General features: G+C 44.0%; 1 protein-coding gene across 9 annotated transcripts in view; it reads right to left on the reverse strand.

Annotated features, from left to right (window-relative positions):
* Positions 1-17,858, reverse strand: part of vash1 (vasohibin 1) — a 33,087-nt gene that overhangs the window by 13,945 nt on the left and 1,284 nt on the right. For all 9 annotated transcript variants that reach the window (XR_010964269.1, XR_010964267.1, XR_010964265.1 and 6 more), the window contains exons 2-6: positions 12,291-12,379; positions 10,514-10,570; positions 8,282-8,356; positions 3,515-3,896; positions 2,915-3,030 (exon numbers count right to left, since the gene is read on the reverse strand). Coding sequence is in view for 3 of the 9 variants with exons in the window: in XM_067992123.1 (XP_067848224.1) it covers positions 2,915-3,030; positions 3,515-3,896; positions 8,282-8,356; positions 10,514-10,570; positions 12,291-12,379 (719 nt within the window). In the remaining 6 variants the exon portion in view is untranslated. The remainder of the gene's footprint in view (positions 1-2,914; positions 3,031-3,514; positions 3,897-8,281; positions 8,357-10,513; positions 10,571-12,290; positions 12,380-17,858) is intronic.

The raw sequence follows: 17,858 nt of genomic DNA on the forward strand, positions 1-17,858 counted from the left end.
GGATGAGTGCAGCTCCAACAACACTCAAGAAGCTTGACACCATCCAAGATAAAGCAGCCCGCTTGATTGGCACCCCATCCACCACCCTAAACATTCACTCCCTTCACCACCGGCGCACAGTGGCTGCAGTGTGTACCATCCACAGGATGCACTGCAGCAACTCGCCAAGGCTTCTTCGTCAGCACCTCCCAAACACGTGACCTCTACCACCTTGAAGGACAAGAGCAGCAGGCACATGGGAACACCACCACCTGCACGTTCCCCTCCAAGTCACACACCATCCCGACTTGGAAATATATCGCCGTTCCTTCATAGTCGCTGGGTCAAAAGCCTGGAACTCCCTTCCTAACAGCACTGTGGGAGAACAGTCACCACACGGACTGCAGCAGTTCAAGAAGGCGGCTCACCACCACCTTCTCAAGGGCAATTAGGGATGGGCAATAAATGCCGGCCTCGCCAGCGACACCCACATCCGATGAACGATTAAAAAAAAACTATACTCTTTGGCACTGTGATTGATTTTGTGATGAGACATTCACCTGGCTTCAAATCAGGCATTGCATGGACCAGTGGAGAGCTTGGGGATATAGACTTTGCAGATGACATCTGCCTATTAATAAAAATGTAGAAGACAAATGATCTTGGGACACGGCCAGAAAAGTTGGGTTATACATCAACAGTGCAAAAACCCAGGTCATGAAAATTAATGTTGACTCTGGTGACGAGTCCTGGCTGTGGATTCACCTACTTAGGCAGTATGGCACAAGGCGATTGAGATTGCACGTCATATGTCCAAGCTCACACTGGATGAACTAGTGGAGCTTTTCAAACGCTTTACTCAATCTGGAAATCAAGTGTGATTGGAGATAAAAAACTGTGCTCCTATGCGGATCAGAGACATGGCGATCTAACAAGGCCATCCAAAAGAAGCAAAGTGTTCAATTATTTGCTCACACTTTAATACTTAACTTCGTAGTAGAGATTAAGGGGCTACTTAATTTAGGAAAAAATAGGAATTAACAAATAAAGGGCAAGGGCAAAGACCTAACTATCAATTATAAATAAGAAAATGAATAAATAAATACTGACGTCACCAATAGATGTAATAGGCTAAATAAACAAAACTGAGCAATAGAGGTAAGTAATAGAAACCAAATTAAATCCAAGTGTTAATCATCATTTAGTATTATAGGTGAATCAGTTCGTACTAGAACTAGATAAATAAGTAATTGCTGTACAATAAATAAATATATAAAATAGATAATGGCAACAGGCAGTGTGTCTGGACTGCAGAATGTGGGAGACTGTCCCTGATGACCACAGCTGTGGCAAATGTCTATGTCTTGAGTCAGTCCGGCTCAGTTGTTGAGCTGGAGTGTGAGACAGACACTCCGACATGTAAGGGAAGGGAGGATTATCTGGATAGTTTACTCCAGAACAGTTATACCACATAGAGAGATACAGGTGCAGTAAGAGGAGTGTGTGATTGACAGTCAGCAGGTTAGGGGAACCTGGTGGAGAAGGAACAACCGCAGAAACTGGTCTTTTCTAGCAGGTAAGATGTATTCGCTACCTGCCCCATGGAGTGGTTGAAGCAGATAGCATTAACACATTTAAGGGGAAGCTTGATGTATACATGAGGAAGGAGGGAATAGAGGGATGTGGAGGCAGCTAGGAAGAGGTAATTAGAGTGGGAGGTGGCTCATGTGGAGTTTAAACAGTGGTATAGATGAGTTGGGCCAAATAGCTTGTTATTGTGCTGTAGATCCTATGTAATTCTAAGTATGAAGGGTGGTTGAGGCCAGGATACTGGTAATAACTGGATGCTGTAATTGGGAGATGGCAAGGGTGGTATTTAGGAAGGATGAGATCAAATGGGATGACAGAACTACTTCATCTAGCCCAATTATAGCACCCCTACTGCCGCATGACTGAGATTAGATGCCAGCCGTGGCTCAGTTGTAGCACTCTTGCCTCTGAATCAAAAGGTCGTGGGTGCAAACCCTACTCCAGACACTTAAGCACATAATGTAGGATGACACTCCAGTGCAGTACCAAGGCAATCCTGCACTGTCGGAGGTATTGTCTTGTAGACGAGATGTTAAACCGAAGCCCTGTCTGCCCTCTCAGGTGGGCATAAAAAAATCCGATGCTCTTCTTCGAATAGTGTAAGGGAGTCCTCCTGGTGACCTGGACAATATTTATCCCTCAACCAACATCACTAAAAGAGATTATCTGGTCATTTATCTCATTGCTGTTTGTGGGATCTTGCTGTGCGCAAATTGACTGTTGTAATGTAGGAAGCGCAGCAGTGACCACATTTCAAAAACCATTTCATTGACTTAAGTGCTTTGGAACGTCTGAGGTCATGAAAGGTGCTACATAAATGCAAGTTCTTTCATCTGCTAGCTCAGCAGAATGAGAATTGAAAGAGGGGGAAAGAACGAAGGGAGAGGGAAAAGAGAGGTAGAGAAAGAAAGGGAAGGGGAAGAGAGAAAGAAAGAAAATTGGAATGTTTGGTAATAGGTTAAACAACTGGACACAGCAGAGGACTGAAAGGTTAATTTAAAGCAATTATAGACATACTATGACTATACTCAAGAGTTAGTTATCTCTGGATAATGAGTGCCTGAGCTGATTTCTCACGTACTTTGGCACCGAGGGGCATGCACCCAAGAATGCAGTAGTCATATTTTTACAAATCAAGAGAAGAGTTGTCATGGAAACAAAACACTATTCACTCAATGAGAGTGACCCAGAAGATCAGGGCACAGTGTGTGTTTGATTAGGAGTACAGGGGCTTGAGGGGCATAGCTTTTAATAATAGATTGTGAGGTTATTGGAGACTGCATTTAATTCAGGGATTAATTGGACAGACCCATTCCCCTACAGCTAGCCTATTGAGGGGTCATACCGTCTCTCACTGTGGCCATTCCTGCGATGTGGGCTTGACTGACTGCGGTGAGGTGATGATGTGTCCTTCCTCCTCTCGCGGGTAGGGGATGATGGGATTGCTGCTCCCTTCATAACCTGCAGCAGTTGGGGGGAAAGAAACAAGACAAGTGTTTGCACAAAGGAACTGGCTCATTCATTTTCTAGTCTGAAGAAGGAACTTCACGCTATTGTAACTTCTGAGGGTAATCACGTGGTGTTCATTTTATTCCCCCTCACCCCACTGCATGCACTCCAATAACTGCTTGATTTAGCTCCCAGGAAGTATGGGCACATCCTCTGCTCTCAGGTTTACTCCTCTCCCCAAATGCTGTGTCTCAACATCTGAATGGGGCAATTAGGGGATGCTATCTGAACCCAGACTTCTCCCCGACTATGTGTGGTCTGGGGAATCACCCCTTCTCCCCTAAACCCGATAAGGAGATTACTTTACTCTGCTTCTAAGCTATGACGCAACCAGAATTCCAGAACAAGTTAGAGAAAGCATTACTGCCCAGTAACCTTTGACACCATAGAACCTGAGTAGACAGCGTCCCTCAGCCATGCCCAGCTTTTCCCTTACTTTTAGCCGCATGTCCCGAGTGTGCCTCTCCAGCTCCTTCCGCAGCTCCTCCCGGCTCAGTTTCTCTACGTCTAGGACTGAATGCTTCCACTCGATCTGTTCCACGCTGTGGGGGTCGTGGGACACGTACTGTCCAATTTTTACTTTCTTCAGCGTGTGCCAGCACTTCCTGTAGGAGCCCTCGAACTCCAATATGAGGTCAATTAAAGTCCTGCACGTTGGGGGTTTGAACATCAGGTCCTCGCGCCGACTCATGCCCAAAGTCCCGAACCGCCCAGCATAGTGGATTCCGAGCACTATGTGGCGGAAGTAATTCCCTGAGAATTGAGTTTTGAAACTGATGGGAAATCTCTCCACTCCAGGCATACTGTTGGTGAGGTAACTGACCACAAACATGAAGGAAGAACACAGGATTGGGCATGAAGCTTTTCATACACTGTGGGCAGGTGCCTGTCTGGGACAGCGCATTGGAGTTGCAGGACACTGCCAGCAGGGCAATACCATCACGGCCCATGATTCTCTGTGTGCAGACACCACTGTGGATGGATGAGCAGAAAGTATGTAAAAGGGCAAGGAAATGGGATGAGAGTGGGCATCTCCAGTGGGGGAGCCCCAGGCAGGGTGAGCTGAATAGCCTCCTTCCGTATCGAAACTGATGGATCTCTTTACTCACCCAGAGATTTTGGTGGTTTGGGGGGGGGGGGGGGGGGGGGGGGGGAGGGCAGGAAACTACGTTTTTCTCTCATTCCATCTTGCACACTGGTTACAAAGAGGTCCTGGCTGAGGCCTGGAATCAGATCTCCCATCAGTTGGTGCTCATGGTGGGGAAGGAGAGTAAAACAAAGTTGTTCTTTTTTTGGGAGGTGGCTATCTTTAAGCTATGATGTGGAGATGCCGGTGATGGACTGGGGTTGACAATTGTAAACAATTTTACAACACCAAGTTATAGTCCAACAAATTTATTTTAAATTCCACAAGCTTTCGGAGGCTTCCTCCTTCGTCATCCCATTTCCACACCGTTCACCTAACGAAGGAGGAAGCCTCCGAAAACTTGTGGAATTTAAAATAAATTTGTTGGACTATAACTTGGTGTTGTAAAATTGTTTACAATTATCTTTAAGCTGGTATCCTTCTCAATCCCCAGCTCCACCAATATTACTCTGCCTCAAGGGCAGGCAAATATCAACCACCAAGAGGTGTGTGAGGGACACCTGGGGTGAGGCATCCTCAGGTTTTTCGCACCAGGAAGCACTCGGCTGCTGTAGGTGATGCCATGAATGGGACATCGTTGCATGGAGAAATCGTCTAACAGCTCAGACAAAATAACTGGGTGGCAGAAACATCTTAAAATGCTTTGCGCATCAAGGTCCCAGAGGCAACAGTGAGATGAATGAGCTGTTAATCTGTTTTTGGTGACAGTGAGAATGTTGGCCAGGGCACGGGGAACTTCCAGCACTTCAAATGGTGCCATGGGATCTTTAATGATCACCTGAACAGTCAGATGACTTTGGTTTAACTCCGCATACGAAGGACAATGCAGAACTCTCTCAGTAAAGAAAGAAAGAAAGAACTTTCACAACCTCAGGACGTCCTAAAGCACTTCACAGCCAATTAAGTACTTTTGAAGTGCAGTCACTGCTCTAATGTAGAAAACTTGACAGCCAATTAGCACACAGCAAGGTTCTACAAACAGCAACGTGATAATGACCAGATCATCTTTTTGATGTTGGTTGAGGGATCAATGTTGGCCAGGACATTGAGAGGACTCCCCTGATCTTCGAATAGTGCAGGGGGATTATTTACATCCACCTGAGGGGGCAGACGAGGCCTTGGTTTAACACTTCATCCGAAAAACAGCACCTCCGACAGTGCAGCACTCCCTCAGTACTGCACTGAAGTGCCAGCCTAGATTATGTGCCCAAGTCTCTGGAGAGGACCTTTTAATTCAGAGGTGAGAGTTCTACCAACTGAGCCAAGCTGACATTGGAATGGGTAAAAGGAGAGGGAAAAAAAGATAGCAATCTGATATCTTAGAGGGATTCGCCTTGAATAGGATAAACTACTGATTTAAGTTAATCACCAGATTCATTGTTCTTTCATCTTCTGTCTGAGGTCTGTGATATGCAAGGAGGAAGGATTATGGTCATATGATGTTGATGGGATACAAGATATACTATCTGGAGCGACTACGCCATTCAGATAAGGAGAGCCTCAGGTTTTATTCTCACTCGGCTAGCTGATCTCAGCTAGTGCAGGAGGGGTGCTATGGTTGCCTCAGTGACAGCTGGGACATGGAGGGGATATTGAGTCAGGGTTCCTGACAGCTAGCTAGTGACTCCCGTTAAGTGAACGAACGTGGATATCGAGCGAAGATGGGATAACCGCCGCAATCAAATCGTATTTAACTAACTTGATAGAGTTTTTTGATGAGGTAACAGAGGGTTGATGAGGGCAATGCAGTTAATGTGGCGTATTCGGATTTTCAAAAGGTGTTTGATAAAGTGCCGCATGGTAGGCTTATCAAGATTGTGGCCCATGGAATAAAGGGGGCAGTAGCAAAATGGATACAGAATTGGAAACAGAGAGTAGTGGTGAACGGTTGTTTTTCAGACTGGAGGGAGGTGTTCAGTGGTGTTCCCCAGGGGTCAGTACTAGGACCACTGCTTTTCTTGATATATATTAATGACTTGGATGTAAAGGCACAATTTCAAAATTTGCACATGACAACACTTGGAAGGGTAGTAAACAGTGAGGAAGATAGTGGCAGACTTCAAGGGGATATAGACAGACTGGAGGCATGGGCGGACACGTGGCAGATAAAATTTAACGCAGAAAAATGCAAAGTGATACATTTACGTAGGAAGAACGAGGAGAGGCAATATAAACTAGAGGGAACAATTCTAAAAGTGGTACAGGAACAGAGAAATCCGTGGATATATGTGCACAAATCATCGAAGGTGGCAGCGCAGGTTGAGAAAGTGGTTAAAAAAGCATACGGGATCTTGGGCTTTATAAATAGAGGCATAGAGTACAAAAGCAAGGAAGTCATGATGAACCTTTATGAAACACTGGTTCGACCACAACTAGAGTAGTGTGTCTAATTCTGGGCTCCGCACTTCCAGAAAGATGTGAAGACCTTGGAGAGGGTGCAGAAGATACTTAGTAGAATGATTCCAGAGATGAGGGACCTTAGTTACTGGAGAAGCTGGGGTTGTTCTCCTTGGAACAGAGAAGGTTGAGAGGAGATTTGATTGAGGTATTTAAAATCATGAAGGGTCTAGACAGAGTAGATAGAGAGAAACTGTTCCCATTGGCGGAAGGGTCAAGAACCAGAGAACATAGTTTTAAGGTGATTGGCAAAAGAACCAAAGGTGACATGAGGAAAACTTTTTTTTTAAAAACACAGTGAGTGGTTAGGATCTGGAATGCACTGCCCGAGGGAGTGGTGGAGGCAGATTCAATCATGGCCTTCAAAAGGGAACTGGATAAGTACTCGAAAGGAAAAAATTTGCAGGGCTACGGAGATAGAGCTGGGGAACGGGACTAGCTGGATTGCTCTTGCATAGAGCCGGTGTGGACCCGATGGGCCGAATGGCCCCCTTCTGCGCTGTAACCGGTCTATAATTCTGCTGACATTTGCCATCTAGGCTCACAAAAGGCAGTGGTTGGGCAAGAAGATGCCTGGCACCCACTGAAATCTGTCGCAGACAAAGGGCAGCAGCATCAGGGGAGAGAACGGAAGAGAAAATAAAATATATTTAAAAAAAAAACACGGGCAGCACAGGAACAGCATTTGCAGAGAGTCAAGGGCATGCCATTAGCCAAATGAGCCATAGGTAGGGGGCATCAGAGGGTTTCACACACAGTCAGGTTGCCTATCCTCCCAGACTGTCCCGCAGTCTCCAGGAATTGAAGTTTACTCTCCAGGACACTGCTGCGAGCAACCCAGGTGAAAAAATATTGGAGTTGGGAAACAAAGGCTGTTTGATTGACAGTCAAGATTCATCCAAATGGGTAATGACGAGTGAGAAGGCAGAGCACCGTGGGGATGGACCTGTTGGATGACCTGTGGCAGGAGCATTGGGGCGGGGCAATTAGAGGCAGGAGGTCATGTACTGAAATCTCCAGGAATACGTCCAACCAGAGTTAGCAAACCTACACACAGGTCAAAAACTAAAATAATTACCACATGCTATAGCTCACCTGAGGGCCCACAAAACATATGAATTAAGAGCAGGAGTAGGCCATTCGGCTCTGCCATTTGATAAAATCATGGCTGATCTGATTGTGACCTCAACCCTACTTTCCCGTCTACCTACTATAACCTTTGACTCCCTTGTTATTCAGGAATCTATACAACTCAGCCTTAAACATATTCAATGACCCTGCCTCCACCGCTCTCTGGGGAAGGGAGTCCCACAGACTCATGGCCCTCAGAGAAAATATTTCTCCTCATTTCTGCCTTAAATGGGAGACCCTTATTTTTAAACAGTGGTCCCTAGTTCTAGTCTCTCCCACAAGGAAAACTATAAAAAAATAAAACCAGTACCGTTTATATATTCAGCGGCTAGGGCTAGGTGGGTAGGTGGGCCTCGCTCTCTCTATCTCTCTCTAACTGCTTCCTGCTGTGTTTGTCTGCACTATGATTGTGCCTTGAATTGCACAAGGTCATTCAGAGTTCTGCCTGGGAGAGCTGGTGTTGCCAGCAAGTTCCAATTTCCAATTTCTGCAACTAATTTTTCTGGTTTCTCTATAAGAAAAGGATACAGCCCTAGGATCACAGCTTCTAAGCATTTTATTGGCAGGGATTCTCGAATCATTTCTCGGGCGAGATCCATTAGGCTGCAAAACAAGAAGGAAAAAAGGAAAGAGGAACAGAGGTTTGGGAATCAATTTAATATCTGAAGTAACCTTGAGCCAGTGTTTTTTTATAAAATGACCCCATTTGTGGCCTGACTTCAATTTACCTGTGATTTCTTTATCTTAACTTGTTGCCTCATATGCCTCTGGCCTTCCATTCTTGGAACTCAGAGGGCAATGAGATTCAGTGCTATTCACTCCCCTTCTAGAAAAAGGCAAGGGAATTGATTTAGGAGACAGGGTTACTCTTTACAGAAGTGAATTGGGCCCTATTAGAATCACAGGTCCCATCAAGCCATGTTGCAGAGTTCCTGATTACAACATTACTGGGAAGGTGGATCTGTGTAAAAAAGCACTGCATTAAGCACATGCAGGTACGAAAGCATCAGTAATTCTGGTGTCACTGATACACTACTTATCTAAGATTTGGATTGGTTTTTCATTCTGCTTGGTGCATAAGGGGTTAAAAACTAATTTCACTTACAGGAATCATGTTCAAGCTTAAAATGATACAATTGTACAACAATTAGTTGATTTGTCCAAGACTGGTATCCAAAGGGGAAGTCAAACTATTCAATTCAATACAGGTGTCTTGTGTAATGCATTCAAATATTTTTTTGATTGGCAACCATTTTTGAATTTAACAGATAGTTATTTCAATTCACTGGGTTAGTCACTTTTTTTTAAAAAGGTATTTATCGGCCTGTCTTTTTCAAATCAGAGAGTCTGTCAGTAGTCTTCAAAGAAAGATAGTCGGGCTAGATAGTTTCAGTACAAGTTTAGAAAAGAAAAAGACCTGCTGTGCAAGAATTTAGCTGTACCACAGCATACAGCAACAGTTGAGTCTTGAACAATAATTAGATCTAAAAGTTTAGTATAGGGGACAGCTAAAGCCAGCAATGTGCAGTACCTTGGTGCTGTGTGTGTCTGGGACGTCCACATGTGCAGGAAGAAGTGTCTCTAACCATGCACTTGAGCTGAAGATTTCTGAGCTTGAGGGGCAGCTGGAGACACTGTCACATACGGGAGGTCAATCTTCCATTCCTGAGCTCTTCATCCAATTTTTAATTCCTTTGCCCTGGCGCCACTCTAACTCATTCTTTTCCAGGACCTCAAATCTGTGCAACTCCTTACTTCCCTCGGTCTTCCCTTCCTCTCTCAATATATCAACTTTGAAAGCCAAAGCTTGTTGTCACCTAACCATTTGATTTATCTTTTCCTCTATTTGCTGTCCTGCATTATGAGCCTTGTATTAGATCTCTCAATGAACAGGTAACCTCGTGCTGGGATAGGCTGCCCTAAGGCAAGGTTAGATGTAGGTTCTTAGAAATTTCAGAGGCCCGATCAGTGGAGATCTGTCCAAGATGCTCACCAGTCTGTTAGACGGCTAGGAATAGGCAGTGTCATTTTTAAAATTTGTTCTTGGGAAGTGGATTGCATTTAGCTGCCCAGGGCATTGTGTCACCCATGCAGTGCGAGACTGGAATTATATGTAGGTTAGAGACTTCCCTGACATTAGTGAGCCACTTGCGATTTTACAACAATCCAGCAGATTTCATGGTCATTTTTCTGGTACTAGCCCACAAATTACCAGACTTATTAAGTTCAATTTCACAATTTCCCACAGTGGGATTTGAACTCATGACCTCTGGGTTGCTACTCCAGTACCAGCACCATTAGGCTACTGTACCCTATTCTACCCTCTTAACAGTAATAGTGAACAGCACAGGGGGATCAAAAGGGAGCAGGAGACAAGATTATAAAATCATATTTTGGGTCATTTGTGGCACATTTCAAAGTCTGTGTCCCATTGGTTTTCAGTTATAACATTCGCTTGTTACAAACTCCACCCCTATTAAAATGCTCAGTCATAATACTCTGTTACATCCCACTCTCAGCGTAAGGCTCTGTTATAAGACTCTGTTCATAAGGCTATTGATTGTTGTCTGCTGAATTTTTAAATTACATTTTATACTGCATTGAGTGAATTAATCTTTCAGTGGCTCTCACTGGTCAATTATAAGGGTGGCATGTGCTGCTTTTGGTACTTTGAACAGATTTGCTGCAACATGTCAACAGCACAGGATTGATCAAAAGGACTGTACCTCAATGACACATTAACAGATCAGTGCTACTTACCCAGTTAAAGGTCGATTCTTCTTAATCTCAAAAAACTGTGTCCCAGTGTGATTGTACCTGGATTGGATGGTTAAGTAATTTAATTCAACATGCATGGGAAAGAATCCTTCCAGTGTAAAAAGCACAGACACTCAAGCACAGCAGACAGAAGAGACCCTGCAGAGTATGGGGCTCTGAAACTGTCCACTGCAGACTCCTGGGAAAGATGTGATTATGAAGATTAGGCAATAACTCGATATCCCATCTCTTGGCTGAAGGATGGAAAAATGCATGCACACTGACAATGTCTTCAAACTTCACCTATCCCAGCCCCCACGACTAGCAGTGATGAGGAGTAACTGCTGTGTCCTGAAGTGACAGCACTGGACACAAAGCAGCTGGTGTCATCCTCAATACAAGTTTTTTTTTAAATTGCGATTGCATTTCCACAGAATGTCAAGTCAAGCATGTTAGTCTAAGTGTTCTAACCATTCAATAGCTGATTGAAGCACAGTGTGTGCAAGTCCATTAGGGAGCCAGGCAGCCTTTGCCAATGGGTGCAGCCTTCACGTAACTTTTTCTAACTGGCCACAGCGGCAAAAGAGGAGTCACGAGGCCCCACTTAGTCATTTGCAGCACATCTGATCATTCAACACCTGAAGCGATCGAGCTTTACCCACAGGTTGTATGAAAGGTCAAAAAACAGAAGTTACATGACTGTGACCTGGGTAAATCTCACCACAAACACCACTTGGTTGGGCGGGGGGACGCGCAGGGGAGATGGGGAAACTATGACTTCAATTTCCCTTCCTTTGCCCACTGGTGTTGTCAAACACTTTTTGATCTCTGTGGTTCAGGGAGAAAGGCTTTTACATTAAATTATGGGCCCAGCCAAGCTCTATTTTTGTAACAGTACGTGAACAGAAGTTATATTTGTTATACCAAGTGTTAAAGCAGCTTACAAATCTAGCCAAATGTCATCTTGCCTATTGTTTAACATAGTCCAGCTACAGAGAGATTAAAGGAGTCCATGTGCTTAAGACACAGAGATCCAGTCCAGATCACAAGTTTCTTTGTTACAGTTCTGGGTCCCACTGCCGTGCTAGCAGATACGGAGTAGTGACAGTCAACTTTCATAAAACCGCTCAAGGGAGAGACTGACACTATTGTGCCTCAGCAGATACCTGCAACAGATTAGAGTTTGTAATACTGGTTATTCATCTCGCTGCTGAATGGCTGCCACGTTTGCCTACATCACAACAGTCACATTCATCGTGTGAAGTGCACTGAAACTTTTTGTTACAATAAAAACAGTATAAAAAGAAAATATTGTCACTGCTGCAGAAGCAAGAAAAATAAAAGGAACTGGGCATCAGTTATCCAACCATATAGGAACAGGAGGAGGCCATTCAGGCCCTGTGCCTGTTCCACCATTCAATATGATCATGGCTGATCTTTATTCCCATATTGAATTGGGGGGGAACTCACATTTTTGCTTCACTGTGTAATAATGCAAACAAAGAACATGCAACAGCTTACTCTGTTTATACACCCCTTTGGAGCTACACAAGGGTGGGGGTGCAAGTGAAATTTCTTCAAGAATGACATTACAGCCCCCATCTCAGGCATGCTGTTCCAGGGACATGCAGAGCAGAGACCAGGCAATGCTTTACAAAGAAAAAGGAATTACATTCTGTTTACTCCTGGCATCTTGCGTTATCCCATTGCTGATGGTCTGCAGGGCAATATCTGAGAACCCATTAGTGCACTCTAGCCTTCCTGTTGACTTGAAGGATACTGCAATTCCCTGGTGTATCTCTGTATGGCTTCCAGGCGGTCAGGAACCGGCGTGGATAGCTGAAATGTAGGCACACATGGCATTGGAATCTGAAAACACAGAAAATGTGAAGAATTAAGTATATTTAAATATAAGCATCCAGAGCTTCCCCAATGGCGCAGTGGACAACGGCACTGCCTGTGCGGCATTAAGCCATATAGAAGATCCCACGGTTAATCCTTGAGTTGCATCACAATGGCATCAGTGCCCCTGGACTAGGGAAGGAAAATAAAAGCAGCGTTCTTACTACCAATTACCGGTGGAAAGTGCACGTGAATAGATATTGGGTGAGGGTCAGGTCAAGTTTAACTGCCCTCCAGTTGAGTAGGTTGATAACACTCATTTCCTAGGCTGACATGCAAAGAATGGTGACTTGGAGGTATTGGAGAGAAAGCCCATGGAATTGTGCCAGAGCAAGAGTTGGCATGTTCGCAGAGGGGAGGACGAAAAGAACAGAGCTCTGCCAACACCTCTTACTCTGTGGATACTTAATGTTGTGAGTGTCTCACTGTCCGCAGAACCATGAAACCTTTGATAATACTCTGCCACTTTCCAAATATAACCTTCGTTGTCACACAATAAACAGCAGATTTTCTGCATAAATATTAGAACTGGGAAGCATTTCTTAATTCACACGTCTTTGAGTAAACTGAAAAAAAGTACAACAGAAGTGTTCCTACTGAAATGCTCCAATGTTAGCATGTCCCTGCCATCCTCCTGGTACGGTCCCTATCTTCGTTTCCTCAAGGCAGAGGGCTGCAAGCCTGAACATACCTGATGCACGGATGATCCAGTCATTGCCAAATTTTATTTCAATCTCATGTATAAGATGGACTCAATATCCAGCTTTGGCATCTGTTCTGTAATGGATGCGGATCGCTGCTGTTGTACTGGAGTCAGAGTATTAAAACTTAATTCTAGGAGCATCTTGCATGTTTTCCAAAGCTGGATGGAGCACCGATTTACAGCTGTACAATATTTTCATAAGCACCCATAGGCTTGGGAGTGGGGGAGTGGGGAGTGGTGGTACAGCAGGACACTGAGGAGTCAGATATTCCCCGCTAGGAGAGGGAGTCACCATTCCAGATTGGTCCTGCAGGTCTATTGGCTGTACACAGAGCAAAGAACACTGAGGAGGGGGTAATTGTTCGAGGAAGGAATTCCATGTACTTTATTTAGCATGGTGAATTTAAACCTGTAATCCCAAAATGATTCCCTTATGGTAGACAGCAGTGGCTGGGCACATGTACAGCAATCAAGTCAATGGATGAATGAAGGGATTCATATATTGTCTCACAGCGATGATAAGACCAGTGCCTCACTCACCCTCAGAACCTTCTATGATTCATTTATAAAGCCAGCACTCAGTTTTTCTCATCCATGTGCTCAATGAAAAGTTAAGCTCCACAGTCTAGAAAGGTAGTTAAGGGGGTACCTCACTGGGATACAAGATATTAAATGGGTAACGAGTGTGAGCTCAGATTATTACTTCAAGGTCAATCAGGGTTGCAGGACCAGAGGAGAGAGAATTTAAAAATTAAATTTGAAATAGATCTTATCTGAAGGGTAAACATGTGGAATAATCTACTGGGTAAGGTATTAGAGTGCGACAGGATATTAGGCTGGGTGACAAACTACAGGGCAGAAGGAGGCCAGTCCATCAACTGCACCTGTGCCAGTTAGAGTTCTAGAGGAATGAGAGCCCTTTTTCCATCCTTAACTTCTTATGTCTTCTAGAAACAGCCACAATGAATGAACCCACAAATCACCCTTTGCCTGCTAGTCAGGGAATTCTGTGGATTTTCAAGACGCTGGAGGTTAAACGTTGGCTGGGGATAAAAGAAAATCAACCAGGGTTAATGCTGCGGATCACTCTCCTGTAAGTGGGAAGTATATCCGCGTGGATGTCTGGCAGTGACAGGATTGGATTTGGCTGTGATGCCCCCACAATCAGATGCCTATTGATACTTGCTGAGCCGGCTCAAAGCAAAGGATGGCCACTAGAGCACCCAAGCACTATACCGGAGCAGGGATTAATCTCCTTCAGGAGACGACACGGGGGAAAAAAACTAGTAAAATTTAAAAAGCACAGGAGCTTTCTTGCTTATTCCTGAAGACTGTCATGAACTTAAATTTAATTATATAAAGTTAACAGTGATTAAACAAACAGGCTTGCAATCTGTGGACTAAAGTCCAAAGTGAGCTTTATCTGCAGTTAATGTTCAGCAATGCTAGCAACGGTGCTGTACATGAAAGAGTGAAATCGTGTTGTGTTACTATAGCACCATACAGGAACTGGAGCACTTATCCCCAAACATATGAAGAATCTTACTAACGGTGTCGCACACAAGGATCCTTTACAGCACGTCCACTCTAAAATCAGTTCTGATGAACGTTACTAAGTCTCACTCTCTTTCAGGTGGTGACTGACCTGTTGTCAATCTCCAACATTTACAAGGGTGTATTTGGGTAGGCTCATTTCCTGATCACCTCCCCCCTTCCTCACCTATCTGCAACCGACCTCGTGCTGCTGTTGTCATTTTTCTGTGCGTTTCTATCGATCTTATTAAACAGATGATAAAAATAAACTCATACTACTGGCCACAACGGGTGAGAGCACTATGTTACTGCACACTTTACTGCAGCGACAACTTTATTTGAAGCAACTGTAATACATCACAGGATAATTACGATAAGGAAGGCCATTCAGCCCATCTTAATTTATCTATCCAGAATGGCCCTACACTTCTCCAATTGCAGCATGCAATTGTTTCTTACTCGAGTCTAGGGTTTTCACCTCTGCTCCTCTATCTGGGAGTCCATTTCATGTGTTGATCACTCCTTGTATGAGGAACTTCCTGATATCTGTCCTAAATTTACTTTTTTTCTGGTTTGAACCAATGTCTCCTTGTCCTACTCTAGCAATTTAATTTAAAGGGAAGACCGAAGCTATTGTCTTCAGCCCTTGCCTCAAACTCCGTACCCTCGCTACTGATTCCATCCCCCTCCTCAGCCACTCTCAGGTTGAACCAGGCTGTTCACAACATTGGCATCCTATCTGACCCTGAGCTGAGCTCCTGACCCCATATCCTTCCCATCACAAAGACCACCTACTTCCACCTACCGAACGTCACTCTCCTCCACCCCTGCCTCAGCCCATGTGGTGCTGAAATCCTCATCTATGACGTTATCACTTCCAGATTCGACTATTCTAATGTTCATAAACTTCAGCTCATCCAAACCTCCGTTGCCCGTATCCTATCCAGAACCAGATATCACTCATCGCCCCTGTGCTCTCTGATCTACACCTACAATGGCTCCTGGTCCTCAATGCCTCCAATTTAAAATTCTCGTCATTGTGTTCAAATCCCTCTGTGACCTCGCCCCTCCAGCCCTACAATCCTCCAAGGACTCTGCGTTCCTCCAACTCTGGCCTCTTAAGTAATCCTCTCTCCCGTCGCCCCTCTATTGGTGGCTGTACCTTCAGCCATCTAGGTCACATGCTCTGGAATTCCCTCCCTAAACCTCCTCCTTAAAAGCCACCTCTTGACCAATTTCTTTTAATGTATTCAATTACCTCTTTCTTTGGCTTGGCATCCATTTTTGTCTGATCATGCTTCTACATTAAAGATGATGTGGAGATGCCGGTGATGGACTGGGGTGGACAAATGTAAGGAATCTTACAACACCAGGTTATAGTCCAACAATACATTAAAGACACTATACAATAACAACAAATTGCATTTATAAACTAATATTCCAATTTATGTTTTCCATTCCCTTAATGATCTTATATGGCTCTAAGGTCACCTCTCAGGCACTTCCTTTCTAGGCTGAAAAGCCTAAATTTCTTTTGTCATAACTCAGACCTTTGATACTGGGGATCAGCCCTCTGGCTCTTCTGTACAGTGCCTTCAATGCTCGAATATCTCCCTTGTGTCTTAATGACCAGAACTGGATGCAGTACTCAAGGGTGTGGTCTGACCAAAGGACTGTACAGTTTGATCATGACTTTCTCTGATTTGTACAAGGCTGTTTTAGCTATGTAGTCCAACAGACTCTGGACCGGTTGGACAGATTATGTCAAGTCTAAAAGACTCCTAGGCCTCTTTGAACTTTATCCTAAGCTATTAAAACACCAATCATGCAGCACGTGTGTAATTTCTTTTTCCTTCCTATGTACTGTACACTGGTCTTCATCTGCCATTGTTCTACCCACTTAAATATTTTATCCATCTGTTTCTGTAATTTCTGAGCTGCCTCCTCCCCATTCTACTGCCCTTCCTAGTTTAGTAGCATCTGCAAATGTGACCACTTTGCATTGTATTTCTGAATCCAAGTCATTGTTGTAAATTAGAAACAGTAGCTACCCCAGCCCTGAGCACCCCAGATAGTGCTTCTCCCTAACCCCAATGAGAAGCTTCTGGAGAAACCAAAACAGAAATGCTGCTATAAATATCAATGAGTAATATTTACAATAACACTAACAGTCCTAAGAATTTAAAATATGCTTTGAGCAGATTTACTGCAAATAAAACACTGCAAATTTATTTTTTTTCATACAGGATACTTTTTTTTAAAACCTTAACATAGAATCTCTCTTTAATTGGGCTGTTCAGTGACAACAGTTGCAATGTTAAGTGCTATTGAATTCAACATTAGGAAAATGCAAGTGGATTTCTTTTGTTACACAGCTAGTGCAGTTTACATTGGGTGTTCCTGCATCTGAGGATTCAGTCGTCACAAATCATCATCCACAAAAACAGAGTGCAATTTTTCTTCTATTGGAAGAGAGCTCTGCTAAAAATCTGCAAATTTCGGGAGAAAATGTGTTTTCGGGATTGAATTGTGGTCTCAATCCAGAAATTAAAAGTGGACACTACTGTGCTATACCCTGGATTGACATGGCAGTGATTCCGCATGCACAAAGTTCCTGAACACAGTTCAGCTATTGTAGGAGGAGGTGGCATTGGGCAGATGTTACTACTTTTCAAAAGGGAGGGAGGGAGGGAGGGCAAAAAATAAACCAAAAAAAGGGCGAGGCAAACTAGGATTCCCTCATAGCCCTGGCTAGTAGCTGGTTACACACCAGCATCAGTAGGGGCCTGGGAACAGGTTACATCCTCTCAGCCACAGTGGGATGCAAAAAAAGATAAAATCAGTGAGTAAATAGTTAGACAGCAAAGAATAGATGTCACATTGTGCACAGATCTTCAACATAGGAGTGTCACAAAGCTTCTACTTTAGCTTTAAAGTTTCAAAAGATGCATCAATTGAAAACTTCACAACAGTCAAAGTAAATCCAGCAACACCAAGGTGGAAAGCCACTTAATTTGAATGACATTTAAAAATGAACCTAAAAGCTTGAAGCTTGGTGGCTTTGTTTCCGCCTGAAATAGCTTAAACCTGACAACAGGGAACACAGAACTCCCCTGTTTAACATTCAAAACATCCATCCTACTAATTTGATTTGGACTGTTTCATTGAGTACGCAAATCCAAACCATTCCATTGGCCAAACTGTTTTCAA

This window comes from Heptranchias perlo, chromosome 10 (genome assembly GCF_035084215.1).
Source record: "Heptranchias perlo isolate sHepPer1 chromosome 10, sHepPer1.hap1, whole genome shotgun sequence".
Lineage (NCBI taxonomy): Eukaryota > Metazoa > Chordata > Chondrichthyes > Hexanchiformes > Hexanchidae > Heptranchias > Heptranchias perlo.